Source organism: Carlito syrichta, unplaced genomic scaffold (genome assembly GCF_000164805.1).
Source record: "Carlito syrichta isolate Samal-C Ts95f unplaced genomic scaffold, Tarsius_syrichta-2.0.1 Scaffold316384, whole genome shotgun sequence".
NCBI lineage: Eukaryota > Metazoa > Chordata > Mammalia > Primates > Tarsiidae > Carlito > Carlito syrichta.
In genome coordinates this window covers 687,334-707,920 of record NW_007260480.1, presented here as the reverse complement: position 1 = coordinate 707,920, position 20,587 = coordinate 687,334, and the positions used below count along the sequence as shown (strand labels likewise).

The following is a 20,587-nucleotide window of genomic DNA, read 5'->3' as shown; positions in this document are numbered from 1 at the left end:
ATACAACTATCTCTTTACTAAGATAAGCTGTAATGGTATAGAATACCTCATAATAGATATGCTCTTTTAAGGGCAACCCCCTTTGGTCCCCTCTCACTGTGGGAGCTTTTCTGTCCTCTCAGTAGATCCTGCTTTCTCAAAAAAAAAAAAAAAAAATTGAAGTGTAAGTAAGTTATGGCAAATTAAATATTTGAAATGTTCTAAGGAAGCTGACTTTTGGAAGCCTGTTGTGAATTCTTTGTTATTTATAAAACAAATGATCACTTTATAATTTACCTATTCTATACTTTAACTTTTTGGGATAATTGCATTTTCTTTAAGTATCATAATACCTTGCAAAATAATTTGTGACATTTGTATAACATTGTACAATTTATAGGATACTTTCAATTGCCTTATATATTTAACAGAAAGTCAGTATGTCTGATTTTATTATTACTATAAAAGTGATATAGCCATATTATAGAAACTTTAGAAATGGAGGAAAAGACGTAGTATAACAGTTATATTTTCTTCTATAAGTATTTTTAAATAGTTGTAGAGATAGTATACAGGTTTTTAGTTGTACTATTGAGCTAAGTACATTTGATTGGTTGTCTTTAATTATTAAGAATCTCCTATTTCTTATGTTATGAAATTTTAATATGACTAATTATTGATTTTTTTTTCCAGTAACTCTGGGTGGATTTTAACTACAACTCTTGTCCTCTCAGTGATGGTGTTGCTCTGGATTTGTTGTGCAACTGTTGCTACAGCTGTAGAACAATATGTTCCCTCTGAGGTAAATTTAATTCTAATCCTTAGGCCATTTCAAGACTGGGCCATATGATATACCATCGTAAATGCCTTATTTGTTTAGAAAAACAATCTTCTCTAATAATAGAATAAGAAGATTCGGTGGTTTTAATGTGGTTGAGGTTGGCACACATGAAAATTACAGGTTTGCAGCTTGAGAATTGTTCCCAGTTTTCTGTGACGCTAACTACCATGGTTACATACATTGACTGGATTGAGTAAAATGTCTCTTCCTGGCTCTCTGAGAATGAGACGAACCTGCTGGCATTAGTTTCTCAGGTAGCATATAGAGAAGACTTGTAGGCCCACTTGTTTTTTAATTAATTGCCACAAATGTTAAGGAGCAATTGCTGCTTTAGAAACAGCAAGGCTGGAATATTTGATTTCAGGTAATTTAACTGGCCCAAGAAACAACTTTTTTTTTTTTTTTTGAGTTGGAGTCTCACTCTGTTGCTCAGGCTGGAATGCAGTGCCACACTCACTGCCACCCCAGTGTTGACCATCTAGACTCAGACAATCCTTCTGCCTCAGCCTTCCAAGTAGCCGGAACTACAGGCGCATACCACCACACCCAGCTAATTTTTTGATTTATTGTAGAGATGAGGTCTCGCCAATTTGCCCAGGCTGGTCTTGAACCCCTGGGCTCAGGCAATCCCCTCACCTCAGCCTCCCAAAGTACTGGGATTACAAGCTTGAGCCACTGCGCCTGGCAGAAACAACTTCTAAGGTAAAGAATTTTTATTTTGGAGAAAGACTATAATTTGATGATTTTACTTAGCTTTCAAGAAAAGAAAATTGTGTATATAACTAAATATAGAACAATAATGGCTGTTTACATCAAGTCTGACTGAAATAAACTTTAGTTTTCTTGTGTCTCCAAAGTGCTGTAGAAAAAAAGAGAAAAGAAGACTGGTAAAGAGAAAAGTTAAAATAGAATCTAATAAGTCAATGGCATGTTCCTAGCATGGTGTCTTATCTTAATAAACTATACAGATAAGTTTTAATATAAGATTTACAAATGAATAACAATTGATCATATTATTTAATATTTTTAATTAGGGTGCTATAATTGATATAGGCACCTAGAAACTGGGACAGGATGATGTTGATATCTAACGTTTATCTATTTTTTTATTTAAAAAGTATTTTTATATATCTTGTATTTCAATTCATATTCTATAGAAAATTTTATTATCCATTTTATAGATGAATAAACAGGCTTACAAAATCTAGGTAACCTTCCCAGGATTGCATAGCTGTGAATGTGTTAGCTGGAATTAAATTTATATCTTTAGATTGATAACTCTTGTGCTTTTTCTATATACCTTCTTGCCTATGGCTGATAAGATGCACAAATAATAATTGTATAAGGTGTTAAGGAAAGCAGAGACTGTGTGCTGGGATTGTCAGATAAGAATTTTAGATAATGCGAGTCTTGACCTGAATTTTAAAGAATGAGTAGTAGGGTGTGAATTAGTAGAGGAAGGTTGGACAGCTTTCCATGGTATAGACAATAGTAAGCTAACTAATAGGAAAGGATTGTTAGGAACTGACCTGATTAAAAGAACTTACTTTAGGAAGTTACGCCCAATGGATAAAGTTGGACTGGATTGTGAAGAGCTTTGAATTATAGAAGTTACAGAGAACAGGTAAATTTTACAAAATTCATCTGTTTATGATGAGAATGTACTGGTAAAATCCTCTTGCTACATTACCTACTTTTGTTCTCTGGTACTCATATTTTAATCATTTTTATTGTTCCTGGTACAGCTAGAATCATGCATCTTACATAGGATTGCCCTTGCCTGGTACTTCCTTTTTAGCTACCTAAACCCTCTAACCACTCATGGCAACAAAGCTATAAACCTACAGAGATAAATCTTTGTTTACCCCCCCCCAGTTGTGACATTTTGTTCCTTTTCTTCTTGTATTCCTATTTCTTCTCCTTACTCCATGTAAATGAAATCTACACATAGATATTGACCCGGCTATTGTCAGAAAAGACCAGATGACTCTTTTCGATGGAATTTGCCATGATAAATTCACCACAGCCTGAATTCTGGTCCCTAAATCTACTGACTAATGTTGAATGTCTTCTGCTGGGCACGGCTCTGTTTTATATGAATTACTTCATTTAATCTTCACAATAACCCTGTGACATGACTGCTGCTATCCCCATTTACCAGATGGGAAAACCACAAGAGAATGTTTATTATTGTCTCCAATGTCACATACCAGTAAGTAATAGAACTAGGATATAATCTCAGTCTGCCTTCAAAGCTGACATTCTTAAATTTCTTTGGTTAGTCTGTAATCATAAATAGGGGGGAGTTGGTTATGTGATTCATTTCAGGAGCTGATATCCTATGTGCCCTCTTTGACCTAAGAAGGTAGATACCACTGGGACCACATGGTTCGTGGTTTTGAGCCAGAATGCTGCAACTCCCTCTTATCTGAGTGGCTCTTGGATGGGCAGTTCTTGGTTTGCCCTTTCTTGTCTCCGTATTGGACTTATGCAGGGGACTCCCTTTCAGTGGTGTCCATGCATAGCAATGCCTGTCATTGTGGTTTTGGTTATATCTTGTAGTTCTGGGGATCTTTCCCTTCCTTTCAAATGACTCTTGATCTTTTTCTTTTAGATGATGTTTCTTTTTTTCTCATATAAATAATTTTGTGAGAAGTTTTCTCCCCTCATTCCAAGTTCTTTGGGGAACATCTCACTGTTCCCACATATGCTTCCCAGATCCTTGTGATTATAAAGCACAAGACATCAACAGCACACTGGGAGCTCTGCTGGCTATTGTTGCCCCCTTCCCCCCACCCACAGCTGCCACATGGGCATGACCTTCTTGCCCTTCTGTAGAGTTCTTTTCTTCCTGTCCTTAACAACTAAAATTATGACTACACCCTTTGAGGGCTATGCTTTTCTAAGGAGATACATTTTCTAGAAAGATGTGTGGAATACAACCATTTGGATGCACTATGTTCAGGCTTTACTTTGTGTGTGAAACCACACTTTGCTAAGTAATCATTTTAAGTATATTTTTATTATAAAAATATTATATACTTAGTGTAGAAATGTATAAAATACACACAAAGAAGCAGAGAAAAAGATCACTTATCCTATCACCTAGAACTATTATTGTGTTGTCCTTTTAGTAGGTTTCTTTTCAGTATATGCAGTTTTTAATATATATTAATATTTTGTTTCTTGTTTTAGAATACTGCATTGTAAATACTTCACCCTTTTCTGGTAGTTTCTCCTTTGTTCACTGTAAAAAATAACTTAGAATTCAACAATAGAAAAGCTATTCAGATTTTCTTAGCCAAAAGTCGTCTATTTAAAAGTAATTTCATAAAACTCTTCTATAACTTTTACTATTAGAATGTAAGTTATTTCTGATGCCTCTCCATGGTAACCTGAGACTCCACTTCAAGTTCTCCAAGTATAGCTTATCTATGACCAGTGTTATTTATATTTTGTTATTAACATGCATGATTTTGTGTGTTTATAGGCAATCATAAGCCTGCTAAAAGAATGTATCTGTTCAGTACAGACTTGGTATCCTTGGAGCTTACACATAGAATATAAAAAGCTTTCTTCCCATTCACTATAAACAAAGCTTAGAATGCTGGTGACAATTGTCAAAAATGTGGTCTTAGAAACTTGTGAACAACTGTTTTCTTATTTAGAAAAGCTCTGAAATAATTTATCTTTTAGCGTGCTTTGGACATAGTAGGTACTCACCATATGTCATTTGATTGTAATGGCCAAATAGAGGTGGCACAGCAGTTCATTTCCTTGGTTGATCTCAAAGCATTCATTTGAGTGATTTGACTTATAAAGGTTTTGATCTTGTTCTTTTCACTTTTTTTCCCTTTCTTTTTTTTTCATTTTTGATGTCATTTTTGAAACTTCATGGATGAAGTTTTCTCTTTTTTTTTTGAGTTGGAGTCTCTCACTCTGTCGCCCAGATTGGAGTGCAGTGGCCGCTTCCGGCCACCGCAGCCTTGACCTGCTGGGCTCCAGCGATCCTTCCGCCTCAGCCTTCCAAGTAGCCGGAATTACAGGAATGCGCTACCACGCCCGGCTGATTTTTTGATTTATTGTAGAGATGAGGTCTCGCTGCCCAGGCGGGTCTCGAACCCCCGGGCTCAGGCAATCCACTCACCTCAGCCTCCCAAAGGCGCGGGATTACAGGCTGAGCCACTGAGCTGGGCTTCGAAGTTTTCTCTTGTTGAGCTATGTGTCTAAGACGATGAAGAGTTGTCATTCGTGGTTCTTGTCAAGTAGGCCAAGCTTAACATAAGAACAGGGTTCAGCAGTATTAGATACTCCTTTCTGGAGACCAAGCAGCCTCAGAAATGTGCTGTAGCAACAGATGATGATGATAGGCGCTGCCTCGATGTTATCTCGTTTTCTGTGTACTTGCCCCTCCCCCCTTTTTTTGTCTTTTCTGGAAGAGCAGTATTATTCTAAGCTATTTGTCAAGGCTGTGATGATCTAATTTTCATATGGTTGGTTAAGAAAGATTTAACTCAGCCTGTAATCCCAGCACTTTGGGAGGCCGAGGTGAGTGGATAGCCTGAGCCCGCGGGTTCAAGACCCACTTGGACAACTTGGTGAGATCTCATCTCTACAATAAATCAAAAATTTAGCCGGGTGTGGTAGCATGCACCTATAGTTTCGGCTACTTGGAAGACTGAGGTGGAAGAATTGCCGGAACCCAGCAGGGCGAGGCTGCAGTGGCTGGGAGCGTGCCACTGTACTCTAGTCTGGGTGACAGAGTGAGACTCCAACAAAAAAAAAAAAGATTTAAGTAGACTCCTAATAATACCATTCAGATTAGTAAGTCACATACGTTTGTGGATTACCTGCCAGGCCGTATTCAAGGAACTGGAGATACAATGAGAAATAAGACCAAGAACATTGCCCTTTGGAAGCTGTAAGTCTCATAGCAAAATTAGACAATCAGAAAACAGTATTTAAGTGCTATAGCTTCTTAATCTAAATTCTACTTAAAAACTGAGTTTTAGAAAAGACTTAAGTAACTTATCCAAGATCACATAACTAGTTAGTGGCAGAGCTAGGCCAAAAGCCCAAGTATGTATTTACTAATTGAACTTTAGGAGTAATACATGTGTCATAAAATTAAGTCTTCCTCTTCCTCACTCCTTAGATAAACCACAGTCAGTTTTAAAATTGTATCTGATGTTTTTTGTTTGTTTGATCAACCTTAGTCATTATCTAATATCTTCTGACTAAAGGATGAAGAATTTAGTTCCCTTAACACTACCTCCCACCTCACCTCCTCTTTTTACTTTCTGGTTTTATATTGTATACTATTATTTTGTATACTTTTTGTGATTGCTCTAAAAATTTCTGTTGCTACCTCATTATTACCTTTCTTTCCCCCTTTCTTCTCATACTCTCTCAAGTTTCATTAGTTATTACAATCCTTGACAATTAAACATAAATATTAATTCTTCTGAATTTGCACTTCCATGCTTTATCTGTAGGTTGATTTGAAAATTAAAATCCAGTAGACAACATTTACAATATTATATAACATAAATATTCACAATAGAGTCAAATACTGTGATTAGTGATTAAAGTCATGTAAAAGAAAAGATAAACCTGAATTATTTAAAGATTTCCCAGGGGACTGTTCCACATACCTCACTTAATGTATCCTTTTGTTTTGTTGTAGCTTTCTTCCCATTTACTGAGTCATCACAACTGCTACTGTTGTTTTGTATTCTATGTTGTTTTCTTTTAGAGATTCCTCTTTACTTTTGTTGGACTACCTCCTTAAGTAAATTGTTTTCTTAAAGGATACAGTAATTCCCCTATATACAAACCTTCAGGTTACGAACTTTTAACAATGCACACCTGTATTTTTTTATATATTATTTCTCTCCACCAGGTGTCAGTATAGCCCATTAAATACATACAGTATTATATAACTGATTGTGTTAGTTGCATACTTAGGCTAACTTTGTGGAACTTAAATTGGACATGTAGACACGCTCTCAGAACTGAACTTGTTCGTAAATTGGGGACTTCCTGTATTTGGATGGTAAACTTGTCAAGTGAACACTTTTGAAAATATCTTTATTGTATCCTTGCATTGGGTTGATAATTTGAATTTACACTGAAGACACAAAATCACTGTATGTACTAGTTAGATTATTCATATAGTCCCAGCCACTTCTCTGCACAGATTTATCTTCTTCCTATTATTTTTTTAAATTGACAAATTAAAAATGTATATATTAATGGTGTACAACATGATGTTTTGATATATGTATAAATTGTGAAATGGCTATATCAAGCTAATATTCTTTACTTCACATATCATTTTTCGTGGTGAGAACATATAAAATCTACTCTGGTTAGCAATTTTCAAGTATAAAATACATTGTTACTAACTGTAGTCACCATGTTGTGCAAAAGATCTCCTGCACTTCGTGTCTAACTGAAATTTTATATTTTTTAACCAACATCTCCTAAGTCTCCCCACCTCCTTCTAGAGAGTTTCTTCCACGATGATGTTTGAAATCATTCATACAGTTTCTGGTTGCTGTTTGAAGGTGTTTAGATGTTGGTAGGTGGAGTTGTGAATGTTTTTCTTTCATAGTGCTCTTGGACAAATGGTCACATTAATTCTGGATTTTAAAAGTCCACACTACATCAGATCCATGTCTAGTCCATCAATCACTGAATTCATCTTGAAGATACTCTCTTAACAGAGAAGTGTCAGGTACCGGGCACTTCCTTTGTGCAGGAGAGTTGCCCTGAGATAATAGTACAATAGAGCATATTAGAGCATGTTCAAGTTAGCAGCCCTCCTGCCTTGCATGTTTAGAACGTTTCCATCACTCCAGAAAGAAGATCCATCCTCATTAGGACTCACTCCCCATTTCCTCCCAAGCAGTAGCAGCACCTGCACGCCCCCCCCCCATCCTAGACATCCAACACGTAGTCTCTTGTGACTGGCCTCTTTGGCTAAGCATAATGTTTTTGAAGTTCATCCGTGTTGTAGCATGCATCAGTCTTGATAAACCCTTGAAAGGTGCTCTTTATTCAGCACCTTTTTTTCTTTTTGAGTTGGAGTCTCACTCTGTCGCCCAGTCTGGAGTGCAGTGGCATGATCATGGCTCCTGGGTTCAAGCAATCCTTTTGTTTCTGCGTTCAGAGTAGCTGGAACTACAGGTGTGAGCCACCATGCCTGGCTAATTTTTTTTAGTTTTTTGTAGAGATGAGGTCTTGCTGTATCACCTAGGCTGGTCTCGAACCCTTGGGTTGGAACCTCAGCCTCCCAAAGTGCTAGGATTGCAGGTGTGGGCCACTGCACCGGCAGCACTTTTAAAAGCAACTTTCTGACATTAAGTATTTGTGGTTCTTGCTTTATAATCTAATCAGTTGCCCTGCCAGTGAGGTCAGCATATGAGTTCATAACTATGGATTTGGAGTTTTGTTGTTATATGAGGAATTAACAACAAAACTTAACTCATTTCTTAGTAAAGACTTTTTGCTTTGCTTTTCTGACTTTAAGAGATAGACAGGCTGAGCTTGGTGGCTCAGCCTGTAATCCCAGCGCTTTGGGAGGCCGAGGTAAGTAGATTACCTGAGCCCGCAGGTTCGAGACCTGCTTGGGTAACTTGGCGAGACCTCATCTCTACAATAAATCAAAAATTAGCCGGGTGTGGTAGCACACGCCTGTAGTTCCAGCTACGTGGAAGGCGGAGGCGAAGGATCACCGGAGCCCAGTAGGTCGAGGCTGCGGTGGCCGGGAGTGGCCACTGCACTCCAGTCTGGGCGACAGAGTGAGACTCCAAGTCAAAAAAAAAAAAAAAAAGAGATAAACATACATCTAAGTAGACCTACTCCCAAAATATATTAAATATTATTATTTTACTTCAGTGAATTTTATGACATTTGCAGTGATTGTTTTATTCTTTCATTCTTTTGTTTTAGAGCCTTCTTGGATATGATAGTAACAATTTGAGGAACTTTTATATGTTTATGAAGACCTTTCTTCATATAACTCAGAGTGTTTCATGGAAATTCTTTGTTCTCACAGCCTTTTAAAATAGCATATATAATTTTCCATATGTGTTCAGTTAAAACACTTGGTAGCAGAAACACTTGGGAGGAGAGCTAAGATCTCAAAGAACTTGATCACTTAGGGCATCCATTGAACATTCAGAATCCATACTCTTGGTATAACCACAGTAGCCCCATTTAAACCTAAGTAATTTTTCTTGATACTCATAGTTGTACTTCTCTGAATTTGTAGAAGAGCTTCCTTTGACCAGCCACTGGTGTTGAGTCACTTCTGGAGCACGTTGAATAAAAGCAATCTTCATTCTCAAAGATGTTTATAGACTTTTTAACCAAATAGTCATAGATTAAATTGTTATTTGAAGACTTACTTGGAGAGGTTCCTAATTATCCAGATTACTAATGTGTGTTGGTTTTCTTTTGCAGAAGCTGAGCATCTATGGTGACTTGGAATTTATGAATGAACAAAAGCTAAACAGATATCCGGCTTCATCTCTTGTGGTTGTGAGATCTAAAACTGAAGACCATGAAGAAGCAGGACCTCTACCTACAAAAGTGAATCTTGCCCATTCAGAAATCTAAGGTGTTTTTTTTTTTTTTTGAGGAAAAATGTAATAGACATCTAAATTTTCATTCCTCATAGAGCTTTTTAAAATGGTTTCATTGGATATAGGCCTTAAGAAATGACTGTAAAATGCAAATAAAGTTACCTAAATTTGTGAAGACTGTATTTGCTATAACTTTACCGGTGTTTTTTTTTTCCTAGTAATTTAAGAGGTAGATGCTTGGGATTGTATTTTTATTTTACTAATATCTGTAGCTATTTTAATTGTTATTTGCATTGGTTTGTTTGTTTTTCCTTTTTTAGCCAAATTATATGTGCTGATCATTGTTCTTCCCCACCTCCTGCCATGATGCTGTCTTAGCTAATAAGCTGAATACTTAGTAGGACGTAATGCTTCTGCTCAGAAATCACCCACAAACCTGTAACTTAAAATTTAGCAGGAAATACCCTTTAATGACTCTACAGTTTCAGGAACTGAAATCATTAAAATTTTATTTGAATAATTATGTGCTGAAATTTGAGTATCTGATTTTTCAGGTCTTCCCTACCGAACCCAGAGAATTATGAAATGTTCTGTGTCTATCTACTGTGATATGATGTGATGATCAGGAACCATATTAAAGCAAAAAATTGCCTTCTCAGCAGTACATTTTAAGATACTTTGCACGAGTCATAGGTTTTTGTTGGATGAGGCCTTCCAAAGAACTTTTCTCCATTAGATAGCCTGTCAAGTGTGAGGTAAAGATATTTTCAGAGAAAACATCATTTTGACAGTAAGAATTAGACTCTTGTGATGCAGAATTAAGTATATATTTTACTTAGCAAAAACTAGTTTTCATTCATTTACCTACAGTAATATAGGTTATAAAAATAAGAGTACTATCAGGTAACATGATAATACACCAGAATCTTAATATGATTGAGTATTGTTATACCATGAAATACTAAGTAACTTTGTAAACCAATACGTTCCTTAACCACAGGGGCTTGCTATTGACCAAAGAGTGTCACTCACCCTACCACCTAGTCTTCAGTCAAAATGAAATATAATTAACAGTTAATCAAGTAAGGCTTCAGTGAATAGTTTGTCTGGATTTGGAAGACAGAGGGTTAGAAAGTTGTGAACACAGCCAGATGGGGAAGAAAGGAGGAATTACTGAGTAATCATTGCCTCTTTTTGTGAGAAAACATGGGATAAGGAATAGGGACTATATACAAAACATGGGAAATGAATTGGAATTACCTTTTTTTAAAAAGCCACATTGTTTTTTCTCCCATCATTCGTGTATACTTAGGTTCCTTAATCAGGCACAGGTTTAATTGTTGTGCATCCAGAGAGGCAAACTGAGGGGGAAACAGACAAAATGCTGGTGTTGTGTGGCGGTCAGAAAGCCCACTGTTAGGAAAGCCTTCCTTATAAAAATGAAACAGTATAAATACCTAGATAAGAAGAAGCAACTTATCTGTATTCTTCCGCCTTCTCTTGTTTTTCTCTTTGCTTCCAGAGTGAGAACTGCCTGAGGTACCTTCATTCTTCTTGAAAGCATTGATCCAAGTTTAGACAGATTATTTCCTCTCATGTTCATGAGACAATTCCTTATATGTGGAAATACCCAGTCATTCCTGATATAGTAAGTCTCCTACATATGAACCTTCAAGTTGCAAATTTTCAAAGATGCAAATGTGTGTGTTCAGTCAGTGCCAGCCCTGTATGCCACCTGTTGTACTGTACTACTATACTTTTCAAGGTACTGTACTGTAAGATGTTTATTTTTTGTGTCTGTTTTTTATGTATTTGTGTAAAAAGTATTATATACCTATTACAGTATAGTACCATATAGCTGATTGTGTTAGTTGGGTACCTAGGCTAACTTGGTTGGACTTAACAAACAAATGAGACTTACATACTCAGAATGGAATTTGCTTGTATGTAGGGGACTTACTGTATTTAGTAGGCACTCAAATATTTGTCTCCTCTTTTTTAGCATGATTAAAACAGACTAACATTTTTTTAAAAGGGTTTACTTTAAAAAATTAGCCAAAAAAATGTATACAACATAAAAGTTTCTGATTGTACCAAATCTCTACCAAAGCAACAAAACAGACTCCCAAAGCCCCTTCTCCTAAAGTAAGTTTTGCCCTTCTTGGATGGGCCCTATTTAGCTTAGTCCTTGTTTCTGTAAGACAGTCATTATCTTCTTTCCTGCCACACAGAGTGCATCTTGAAAATCTAGTTTGGTCCCGGGAAGATTCTCAAGACCCTTGAGTCTTTGGTTCAAGCTTCTCAGACCCTTAAAGTCCTTCTTGGTTCGGGTTCCTCATCAAAGAGACATGCTAATTCCGGCAATGACAGAGGCAATGCCGATCACCATAATGAATGGTCTAGACCCAAATTCCAAGTCTTTCCACAAAACTTCATGGACATCTTTCACGTATACATTTTTGGTAAATCAGAAAGATTATCCTGATCTATCTTGTCTCAGAAATTTCCATGATACATCATCAAGCTATTTGAGCTGCTAGTCAGCACATATTCCCAGCCAAAAGCAATTTACCCTTTGTTACTTGTCTGTCTGGCTTTATCTTAGATAAATAAGCCATTTTTATTATGAATTTTTTTCTGTCACCTAGGCTGCAGTATAGTGGCACCATCATAGCTCACTATAGCCTCAAACTCCTGAGCAAACAATCTTGCCTCAGCCTCCTAAGAAGCTAGGACTACAGGCACGCCACCATGCCTGGCTAATTTTTTTTTTTTTTTGGAGGGGTAGAGATGGGTTCTCACTGTTGTTGTCCAGGCTGGTCTCAAACTCCCGACCCAAAGCAATCCTCCCACCTCAGCCTCCCGAAGTACTAGGATTACAGGCCTAAGCCACCACACCCAGCCAATTTTTTAAAGTATATGAAATAGTATGATTATAATTTTTGTGGTCTGTTAAATCAGGACCACAGTTGGGGATTTATGAATCTAGAGGTTTCCAGTTAATACTGCCACCACACCAAGGAAGTGATTTTGCCCAGATACCCCATTATAGTTCCACAGTTGCATTCAACAACCACTTGAGAGCTTGAGCACCAGGCGCTGTGCTAGGTGCTAGGACAGCAGTAAGACCGCCTGACTACAAGCTTAAGGAGATTATGATGAATATGGTAAGTGTTATGAGCAGATAAGCATCGAGTACTGTGTGAGCACAAAGGAGGACCTTTCGCTTCTGGGAGGAAGTAACACCCACGCTTCGGCCTGGAGGACAAGGGAAAGCCACACAAATCTAGGGAGCAGTATTCCCAGCAGTGGGGATGCTGCGCTAAGACCTGGGGGCGGATGAGGGCTGCAAATCGTTGAGTAGGCTGAATTGTAGCCTAGAAAAGCACGGCCGTGGACGGGGCTACACAAACCAGGTGACAAAGGTCCTCACTAAACCCAGTTCTGTCCTGAGCACAGTGGAGAGCCACTGGAGGGTGTTCAGTAAGAGGGTTACGGTGATTCCCTCAGGTAACACGTAGAAGATGGACCAGATGGGTAAGTCCAGAACCAACAGCATCTTGCCCCATGGTTCTTTTTATTTAATGCCCAAGAATCCATGTCCTCTGATTTGACTTACAGTTTTACGCTCCTATCAGTACAGCTCTCTTTGTTCCCACATTACTGTTTGGAGGGTGAGCCTAGGACTGGTCTCAGGGTCCTGGTCACAACTGGAGTGTTGCCAGGTCAAATGGGAAGGCTGCTCCATGGATCCCAGGCTTCCTACCGGCCTTCTTCAGGTTAGCTGCATTTTCAAACTGCGGTGCTAGATCAGCCTTCACCACCCTCTAATTCCAGGTTTGCCAGCCAGCCTCTACGAACCCCATGCTCCTAAGCCCTTCCCAGCAGGTGTCCAGTTGCTAAGCATGCCATGTGTGCGTGTCAGTATCATCAGCCTGAGCAACCTGTGTTATCTTTCTTTCTTTGACTACTTTGTTCTAGCCTAGAGTCAGTGAGGTTATGTACAAGGATAAAAATTGAGGCTGGGCATAGTGGCTTCTACCTGTAATCCCAGAACTTTGGGAGGCTGAGGCAGGAGGACTGCTTGAGCCTAGGAGTACAAGTCCAACCTAGGCAACGTAGTGAGACCTCGTCTCTATAAAAAAAAAAAAATCAAAAAATTAGCTGATTGTGGTGGCAAACACCTAAGAGGTCAAGCCCATGGTGAATCATGATTGTGTCACTGTATTCCCAGCCTGGGTGAAGGAATGAGACTCCTGACTTTAAAAAAAAAAAGATTGAAATAGTGGAAAATATAGTCTTCCACATGTGAAGCTAGATTGTACGATTAGTGGATTTTCTGATTCCTTGTAGTAATTCAATTCTGAAGCACACATTATCAACCTTTTCTGAAATGTATGATTGCTGAAGTCTGCTTCATACATTTCACTATTAAGTGCTCTTTTTCTGTGATATCAGTGACTCTTTTGTTGTCAGACAGAAGGTCTTAACCTTTTTTGTGCCATGGAGCTTTTGGTGACCCAGTGAAGCCTGTAGCCCCCTTCTCAGAATGTTTTCAAATGCATAAAACTATAAAGGATGACAAAGGAAATGCATTATAGTAAAGTGATTAAGATATTTTCAGCATCGTGTGATACAATTACATATGTACTTTTTTTTTTTTAAGTTGGAGTCTCACTCTGTCACCCAGGCTGGAGTGCAGTGGCATGCTCATGGCCACCACAGCCTTGACCTGCTGGGCTCAGACAATCTTCCATCCTTCTGCTTCAGCCTTCCAAGTAGCTGAAACTACAGGCATGCACCACCATGCCCGGCTAATTTTTCTTGATTTATTGTAGAGATGAGATTTCACCAGGTTGCCCAGGTTGGTCTCGAACCCATGGGCTCAGGCAGTCATCTCACCTTGGCCTCCCAAAGTGCTGGGATTACAGGCTTGAGCCACCGCAGTTGGCCTGTACTTCTTTATTAACACAAAATAAGGTCAAGTCTAAAACTACTGTCATTCCGAAGTAATTTTAAAGTAACATTCTGAGATATCTGTAATAGCGGTAAGTGATTTAAATGTCTGTGATTTAGACTTGGGTCCTGCTGGCACTCCTGGGCTTGTTGCCTACATTCGTAATTGGAGGAAATGCTTGTATTTCAGAAGTTGGTGAAAATAAAGATTTAAACTTTTCCCCCATTTGCGTTCACTGAACCTCTGGTTTAGAGGTGGTCTAATTTTACTTTATCATCTTAACATTATTTTTGTTTTCTATTCAATTCTAAATTATTTGGGTTTATTTTAGTACCTCTTGTGTGCTTTTTACATTTGAATTGTTTTTGCAGTGTTAGAACAGCAGCAATGGAAGTCTTGGGTGGAGAGAAATCAGCCCCTGATTGAAGGTGAAAGGTTTCCACGAAAGCTCTTGATGATGTTACCTCTGGTATACCATCATGCTGTCATTGGAACTCCGAATCTGTTAATCTCATGCTACTTAATTATGATGTAAACTTTAATAAAACTTGGATCATCTGCATTAAACTGTATTATCATGCTCTCTTGTACAAGGGTCTACTTAGATACTTCACAGTGGAATTATTTGTTGATTCCCCATGACATTTGCAAAGCCCTCTATAGCACCATCAGGTATAACCTTCAGTGGATTCTCATAACATCCCTCTCGGAAAGTGGATGGGGCTTGACATATCTGTGATACAGGTAAGGAAACAATCTCAGAAAGGAGAGGCGGCCAGCCAGCAATCCCGGAGTCGTGCACGGGATGGCAGAGGAGTGGCCGATGCTGAGGCAAGACGCCCTCCAGGCAGGTCCAGAGCAGCTCTGGTCCTTGGGCCAGTCTCATCGTGGTGCCAGCCTAGTGTTGTCCAGCGCTGAGCCCTGGACTCAGAGGCAGTCTTAGCCCTCAAGGAGAGCCCTCTGAAACTGGAAACATGCCGAGGATCCAGAAGCAATAGTCCATCCTCCAAGGGTGCAGAGCACTTTCACACACGTGCACTCACTTCATCCCAACAACTCTTGGCATTAAGTCCTCTGAGCCCCATTTTCAGCCGAGGAAGCTGAGACAGAGAGTCTGCGACTTGCCGCCTTACATTAGCTAGGTAGTGATTTGGCAGTCAGGATGAAAACCCAGGTCTGTCTGACTCAAGCTGAGGTTTGCTGACCTCATGTCCAGTGGGTCTCCCTTTGCCACAGCCAGGCTGACACGGAGACACGGAGCACAGGAATACGTGGCAAGGGAAAACCTGAGGGACAGGAAAAGTCGAAGAAAGCTCACCTGATTCTGGGCAAGGAAGAGTTAGAAAAGTAGAAAGAGCCAGCTGAAGTCACTCTAAGCAAGGGACAAGCCACAGACTGGGAAAGACATTTATAACCCATGTAGCAAATGATTCAAATCCAACATAAAGAAATCCACAGATTGGGCCGGGCATGGTGGCACGTACCTGTAATCCTAGCACTTTGGGAGGCCGAGGCAGGAGGATCATTTGAGCCCAGGAGTTCAAGGTTGTGGTGAGTGGCAATCACACCTCTGCGCTCCAGTCTGGGCAACAGAGTGAGACCCTATCTCAAAAAAAAATTCACAAATTGATTTTTAGAAAAACAAACCACACATAGAAAAATGGGCAACAGCTATGAAAAGGCAATTTGCCAGGGAGGAAAAGGAGATGGGATAATCAAGAACTCTCATACACAAAGGTGGGAGTGGAAATCAACTCCACAGGTCCACAGGTCCACAGGCTGGAAGTAAAAATCGGTCTGGGATCAAACCTCAGCTTTGCCATTTACTCACTGCACAGCTTTGGGCAAGTTACTTAACCTCTCTGAACCCCAATTTCCTTGCCTGTCAAAAGGGTGTAATAATATTACCAACCACACAGATTTGTGAGGACCAAGGGAGAGAATGTGCGTAAGGGAACTGGTCTAGTGCGTGGAGCATAGTAGCTGCTCAGTAAATAACAGCTGCCTCCCCTCCATCTGTCCCCTTCCTTCGAGGGTCAGGCTGTGAGTCACCGTGACTGTGACTCCAGGAAGTTCGGGGATTGAGGCACCAGGGCCGCCCCTCTCCCTCTTGCCAGGACCCCCTGCTGCCTGTCTCTCAAGGGTTCTTGGTGACAGCCTGAGCCTGGAGAAAGGCAGTGCTTCCAGCACCATCAAGTGTGTCTGTACCTGCACTGAAGCTGGAGTCCCAAGAAGGGGGCACAGCCCTGAAGAGGCTTTTCGTAAAGGAACACTAACAAATCTCAGAGTCAAGGAAGGCCAGATGCTGAAGGGCATGACTTGCTCCAGGAATGGCAAATGGCATCATGTCTGATACCACTCTCCACTCTTACACTCATGGCAGACATCACTAATCAGTCACAGACTTGACCTCAGAATCCTCCTGAGCCCCATGATCTAGACAGCCTTTACCAGTCAACGGCAGTTGGCAGGCACAATGAAATCTAGTCGACATCTTTAGCAGATGCCTTCAGTGCCCTGCCTGTATCCTTCCCCTTTTCCCATTTCAGGACACACCGCCTACCCCACAGCTGCCAACACTGGCATCTTCTTGCCTAAGGTTGTGCCAGGAATTAGCACCCTCCAGCCATTCCCAACCAGTGACTGGCAGCAGCTGGTGAATACACACCTCGGTCTCCCCCCACTCAAGCGGATGACTTTGAGGAGCGTCTTCTCTGGGCTCTCCTGAATGCCCTGGCAGGTTTGAATTCCACTTGCCCACAGCGGGGACATGCCACTAGAGCTGTCTCTTCCCTGTCTCACTTCCCTCACTCCCCAAACACGTCCCCTGGGATCATTTCCACTTAAACCTGCTTGTACTCAAATCTTGTCCTGGGGGGTAATTCTGGGACCCTACACTAAAACACCCACTTCATCTAGCCTGCACCCTCATTTTGCAGGTGAAGGAGCCAAGGCCCAAGGAAGGGGATGACTTGTCCTGATGAGCACGCCGTCCTCCTGGCCTAAGACTCAGCTCTTCCCAGTGTCACTTGCTGTCCCCTGAAGGCTGCCCCTGCGTTTACCCCTCAACCCTCCCCCCACCACGAACTCAGCATTTTGGTTCCCAATGCAAAAGAAAAGGCTGATCACAGGTTAGAAAATCTACAGTCATCAGAGGCAAGGTGCAGCAGGGCTCCCTGGAACACCTGAGCTCATTTCTGGAGCGGACACCTCTCCTTCTCCCTTGGTCTGGTCCTTGGACCAGTCCCTCAAGCTTCCAGGACCTTGGTCTCACTGCCACCTGCCCCTGAGCGAACAGAAGGGGCTGCTCAGGTAAATAACCAGCCCCTGCCCTCCCTCACCTCAGGCATCTCAGGGAAAATAAAAATGCACATTGCCACATTTTTTTCTCTCTTTATTTCAGCAGCTTTAGGGGGTGCAAATAGTTTTTGGTTACATGGTTGCATTGTGTGGCTCAGCCTGTAATCCCAGCACTTTGGGAGGGCGAGGTGAGAGGATTGCCTGAGCCCACAGGTTTGAGACCAGCCCAGGCAATTTAGTGATACCTCATCTCTACAATAAATCAAAAATTAGCCAGGCGTGGTAGCACGCCTGTAGTTCCAGCTCCTTGGAAGGCTGAGGTGGAAGGATCACCGAGCCCAGCGGGTTGATGCTTGGGTGACTGTGAGTGTGCCACTACACTCCAGCCTGGACGGCAGAGTGAGACCCCAATTTAAAAAAAAAGAGTATCCACACCCCCTACCTATGCACATTGTACCCGATAGGTGATTTTTAACGCCTCCTCCCCACCTCCCCTCCCACTTCCGAGTCTCCAATGTCCATTATGCCATTCTCTATACTATTGTAGATCTTAGTTTGGTTCCCACCCATAAGTGAGAACATGTGGTGTTTGGTTTTCTGTTCCTGAGTTAGTTCACTTAAGACGATGTTCTCCAATTCCATCCCACTTGCTGCAAAAGACACTATTTAGGCCGGGCTCGGCGGCTCAGCCTGTAATCCCAGCGCTTTGGGAGGCCGAGGCGAGTGGATTGCCTGGGCCCCCAGGTTAGAGACCCGCCCGGGCAACTTGGCGAGACCTCATCTCTACAATAAATCAAAAATTAGCCAGGCGTGGTAGTGCGCGCCTGAAGTTCCAGCTACTTGGAAGGCTGAGGCGGAAGGGTCGCCGGAGCCCAGCAGGTCAAGGCTGCGGTGGCCGGGAGCGGCCGCTGCACTCCAGTCTGGGTGACAGAGTGAGACTCCAACTCAAACAAACAAACAAACAAACAAAAAAGACACTATTTAATTCTTTTTGATAGCTGAGTAGTATTCCATAGTGTATATATGCCACACTCTCTTTTTTTAATATATATTTTTTATTTTAAAATTGTGGGGTACAGTTAAGGGTTAGGTATGCAAATATTCATATTTGCAGCTACCCTTGTTGATGAGGTGTGCCCCCCTTTCCCCAGATAGATACGAATACTTTTCATTATCCACTGATTGGCTGATGGGCATTCAGGTTGATTCTACATCTTGGCAATTGTGAATTGTGCTGTGATTAGCATGCAGGTGCAGGTAGGTGTGTGTGTGTGTGTGTGTGTGTGTGTGTGTGTGTGTGTGTGTGTAATGACCTCTGTCCCTTTGGGGAGATACCTAGTAGTGGGATGGCTGGATCAAATGGTAGATCAACTTTTAACTAAAAACGACTTCTGAGCAATCTCCATACGGATTTCCATAGAGGTTGAACTAATTTTCACTCCCACCAACAGTGTATAAGGGTTCCCTTTTCACCACATCTGCCCCCGCATGTATTTTAAAAAAATTTTTTTAAAATAATGGCCATTCTGACTGGTGTAAGGCGGCAGCTCATTGTGGCTTTCTTTAATTTGCATTTCCCTGTTGTTAAGTGATGAACATTTTTTATATGTTCAGGGGCCATTTACATATCTTCCTTTTTGAGTTGGAGTCTCTGTCACCCAGGCTGAAGGGCACTGGCACACTCCCAGCCACCACAGCCTCGACCTGCTGGGCTCAGGTGATCCTTCAGCCTCAGCCTTCCAAGTAGCTAGAACTACAGGAACACACCACCATACCTGGCTACACGGTGCCACCGTGTACCCGAAAGCTATTTGCATCCCCTAAAGCTGCTGAAATAAAGAGAGAAAAAAATGTGGCAATGTGCATTTTTATTTTCCAGAGATGCCTGAGGTGAGGGAGGGGCAGGGGCTGGTTATTTACCTGAGCAGCCCCTTCTGTTCACTCAGGGGCAGGTGGCAGTGAGACCAAGGTCCTGGAAGCTTAAGAGACTGGTCCAAGGACCAGACCAAGGGAGAAGGAGAGGTGTCCACTCCAAAAATGAGTTCAGGTGTTCCAGGGAGCCCCTCTGCACCTTGCCTCTCATGACCATAGATTTTCTAACCTGTGATCAGCCTTTTCTTTTGCATTGGGAACCAAAATGCTGAGTTCTTGAACCCCTGGGCTCAGGCCATCCTCTCACCTGGGCCTCCCAAAGTGCTAGGACTATAGGTGTGAGTCACCGGCCTGGCCCTGTTTATCTTCTTTTGAGGGATGTCTATTCATCTCGTGTGCCCACTTTTTAATGGGGCCATTTGCCCTTGTCTTGCTGATTTGTTTGAGTCCTTTGTAGATTTCGAATAGTAGTCCTTTATCAGATTATACAGTTTGCCAATATCCTCTCCCACGTTGTAGGTTGCCTGTCTGCTCTGTTGATTGTTTCTTTTGCAGTGCTGAAGCTTTTTAGTTTAAGACCCATTTACCTATTTTTTGTTTTTGCCATATTTGCTTTTGGGGGCTTCATCATAAATCATTTACCGAGGCCAATATCCAGAGAGTTTCCAAAGGAAATAATTGAACACTATATCTGCTTTATAATTTTAGTGGAAAATGCAGACGCTTTCAACCTAGATGGCCTCTTTAGTTGAACAGAAGAACACGGATGAGAAAATGGCCCGCGCCTTCTAGCCAGGGCAAGGCTCATTCTGAATCTCTCTGCCGGCATTCTCACACAGCGGGGCGTGAGACCCTGCAGCCCCCTCACTGGTGTGGAGGGAAAAGCACGTCCCGAAAAGCTCCTGGGTTGCCATCTCACCCCTCCCACCTCCTGAACCCAAACCCTTCCTCTGTGGACCGAGGAGGGCGAGGACGCCAAGCTCGGAGTGCTGCGGCCAGCCTGTCGAGGGGGAAGGCCCGAACTGCACTCCCCACCCCCGCCCCCCG

General features: G+C 41.4%; 2 protein-coding genes across 11 annotated transcripts in view; both read left to right on the top strand.

Annotated features, from left to right (window-relative positions):
• The window catches only part of TMEM59 (transmembrane protein 59), a 31,774-nt gene extending 16,839 nt beyond the window's left edge, over nucleotides 1-14,935 (top strand). For 3 of the 10 annotated variants that reach the window (XM_008074268.1, XM_021707107.1, XM_008074266.2), the window contains 2 exons: nucleotides 673-781; nucleotides 9,290-9,934. In XM_008074268.1, coding sequence (XP_008072459.1) covers nucleotides 673-781; nucleotides 9,290-9,445 — 265 coding nt within the window. In that variant the 3' untranslated portion in view covers nucleotides 9,446-9,934. Of the gene's footprint in view, nucleotides 1-672; nucleotides 782-5,925; nucleotides 5,928-9,289; nucleotides 9,935-10,933; nucleotides 11,060-14,739 lie in introns of those variants that run through there. The other 7 variants (XM_021707111.1, XM_021707110.1, XM_021707112.1 and 4 more) reach the window with 5 other exon arrangements.
• Nucleotides 14,936-19,549: 4,614 nt separating this feature from the next.
• Nucleotides 19,550-20,587, top strand: part of LDLRAD1 (low density lipoprotein receptor class A domain containing 1) — an 11,663-nt gene continuing 10,625 nt past the window's right edge. The window contains exon 1 of the mRNA XM_021707118.1: nucleotides 19,550-19,558. Coding sequence (XP_021562793.1) covers nucleotides 19,550-19,558 — 9 coding nt within the window. The remainder of the gene's footprint in view (nucleotides 19,559-20,587) is intronic.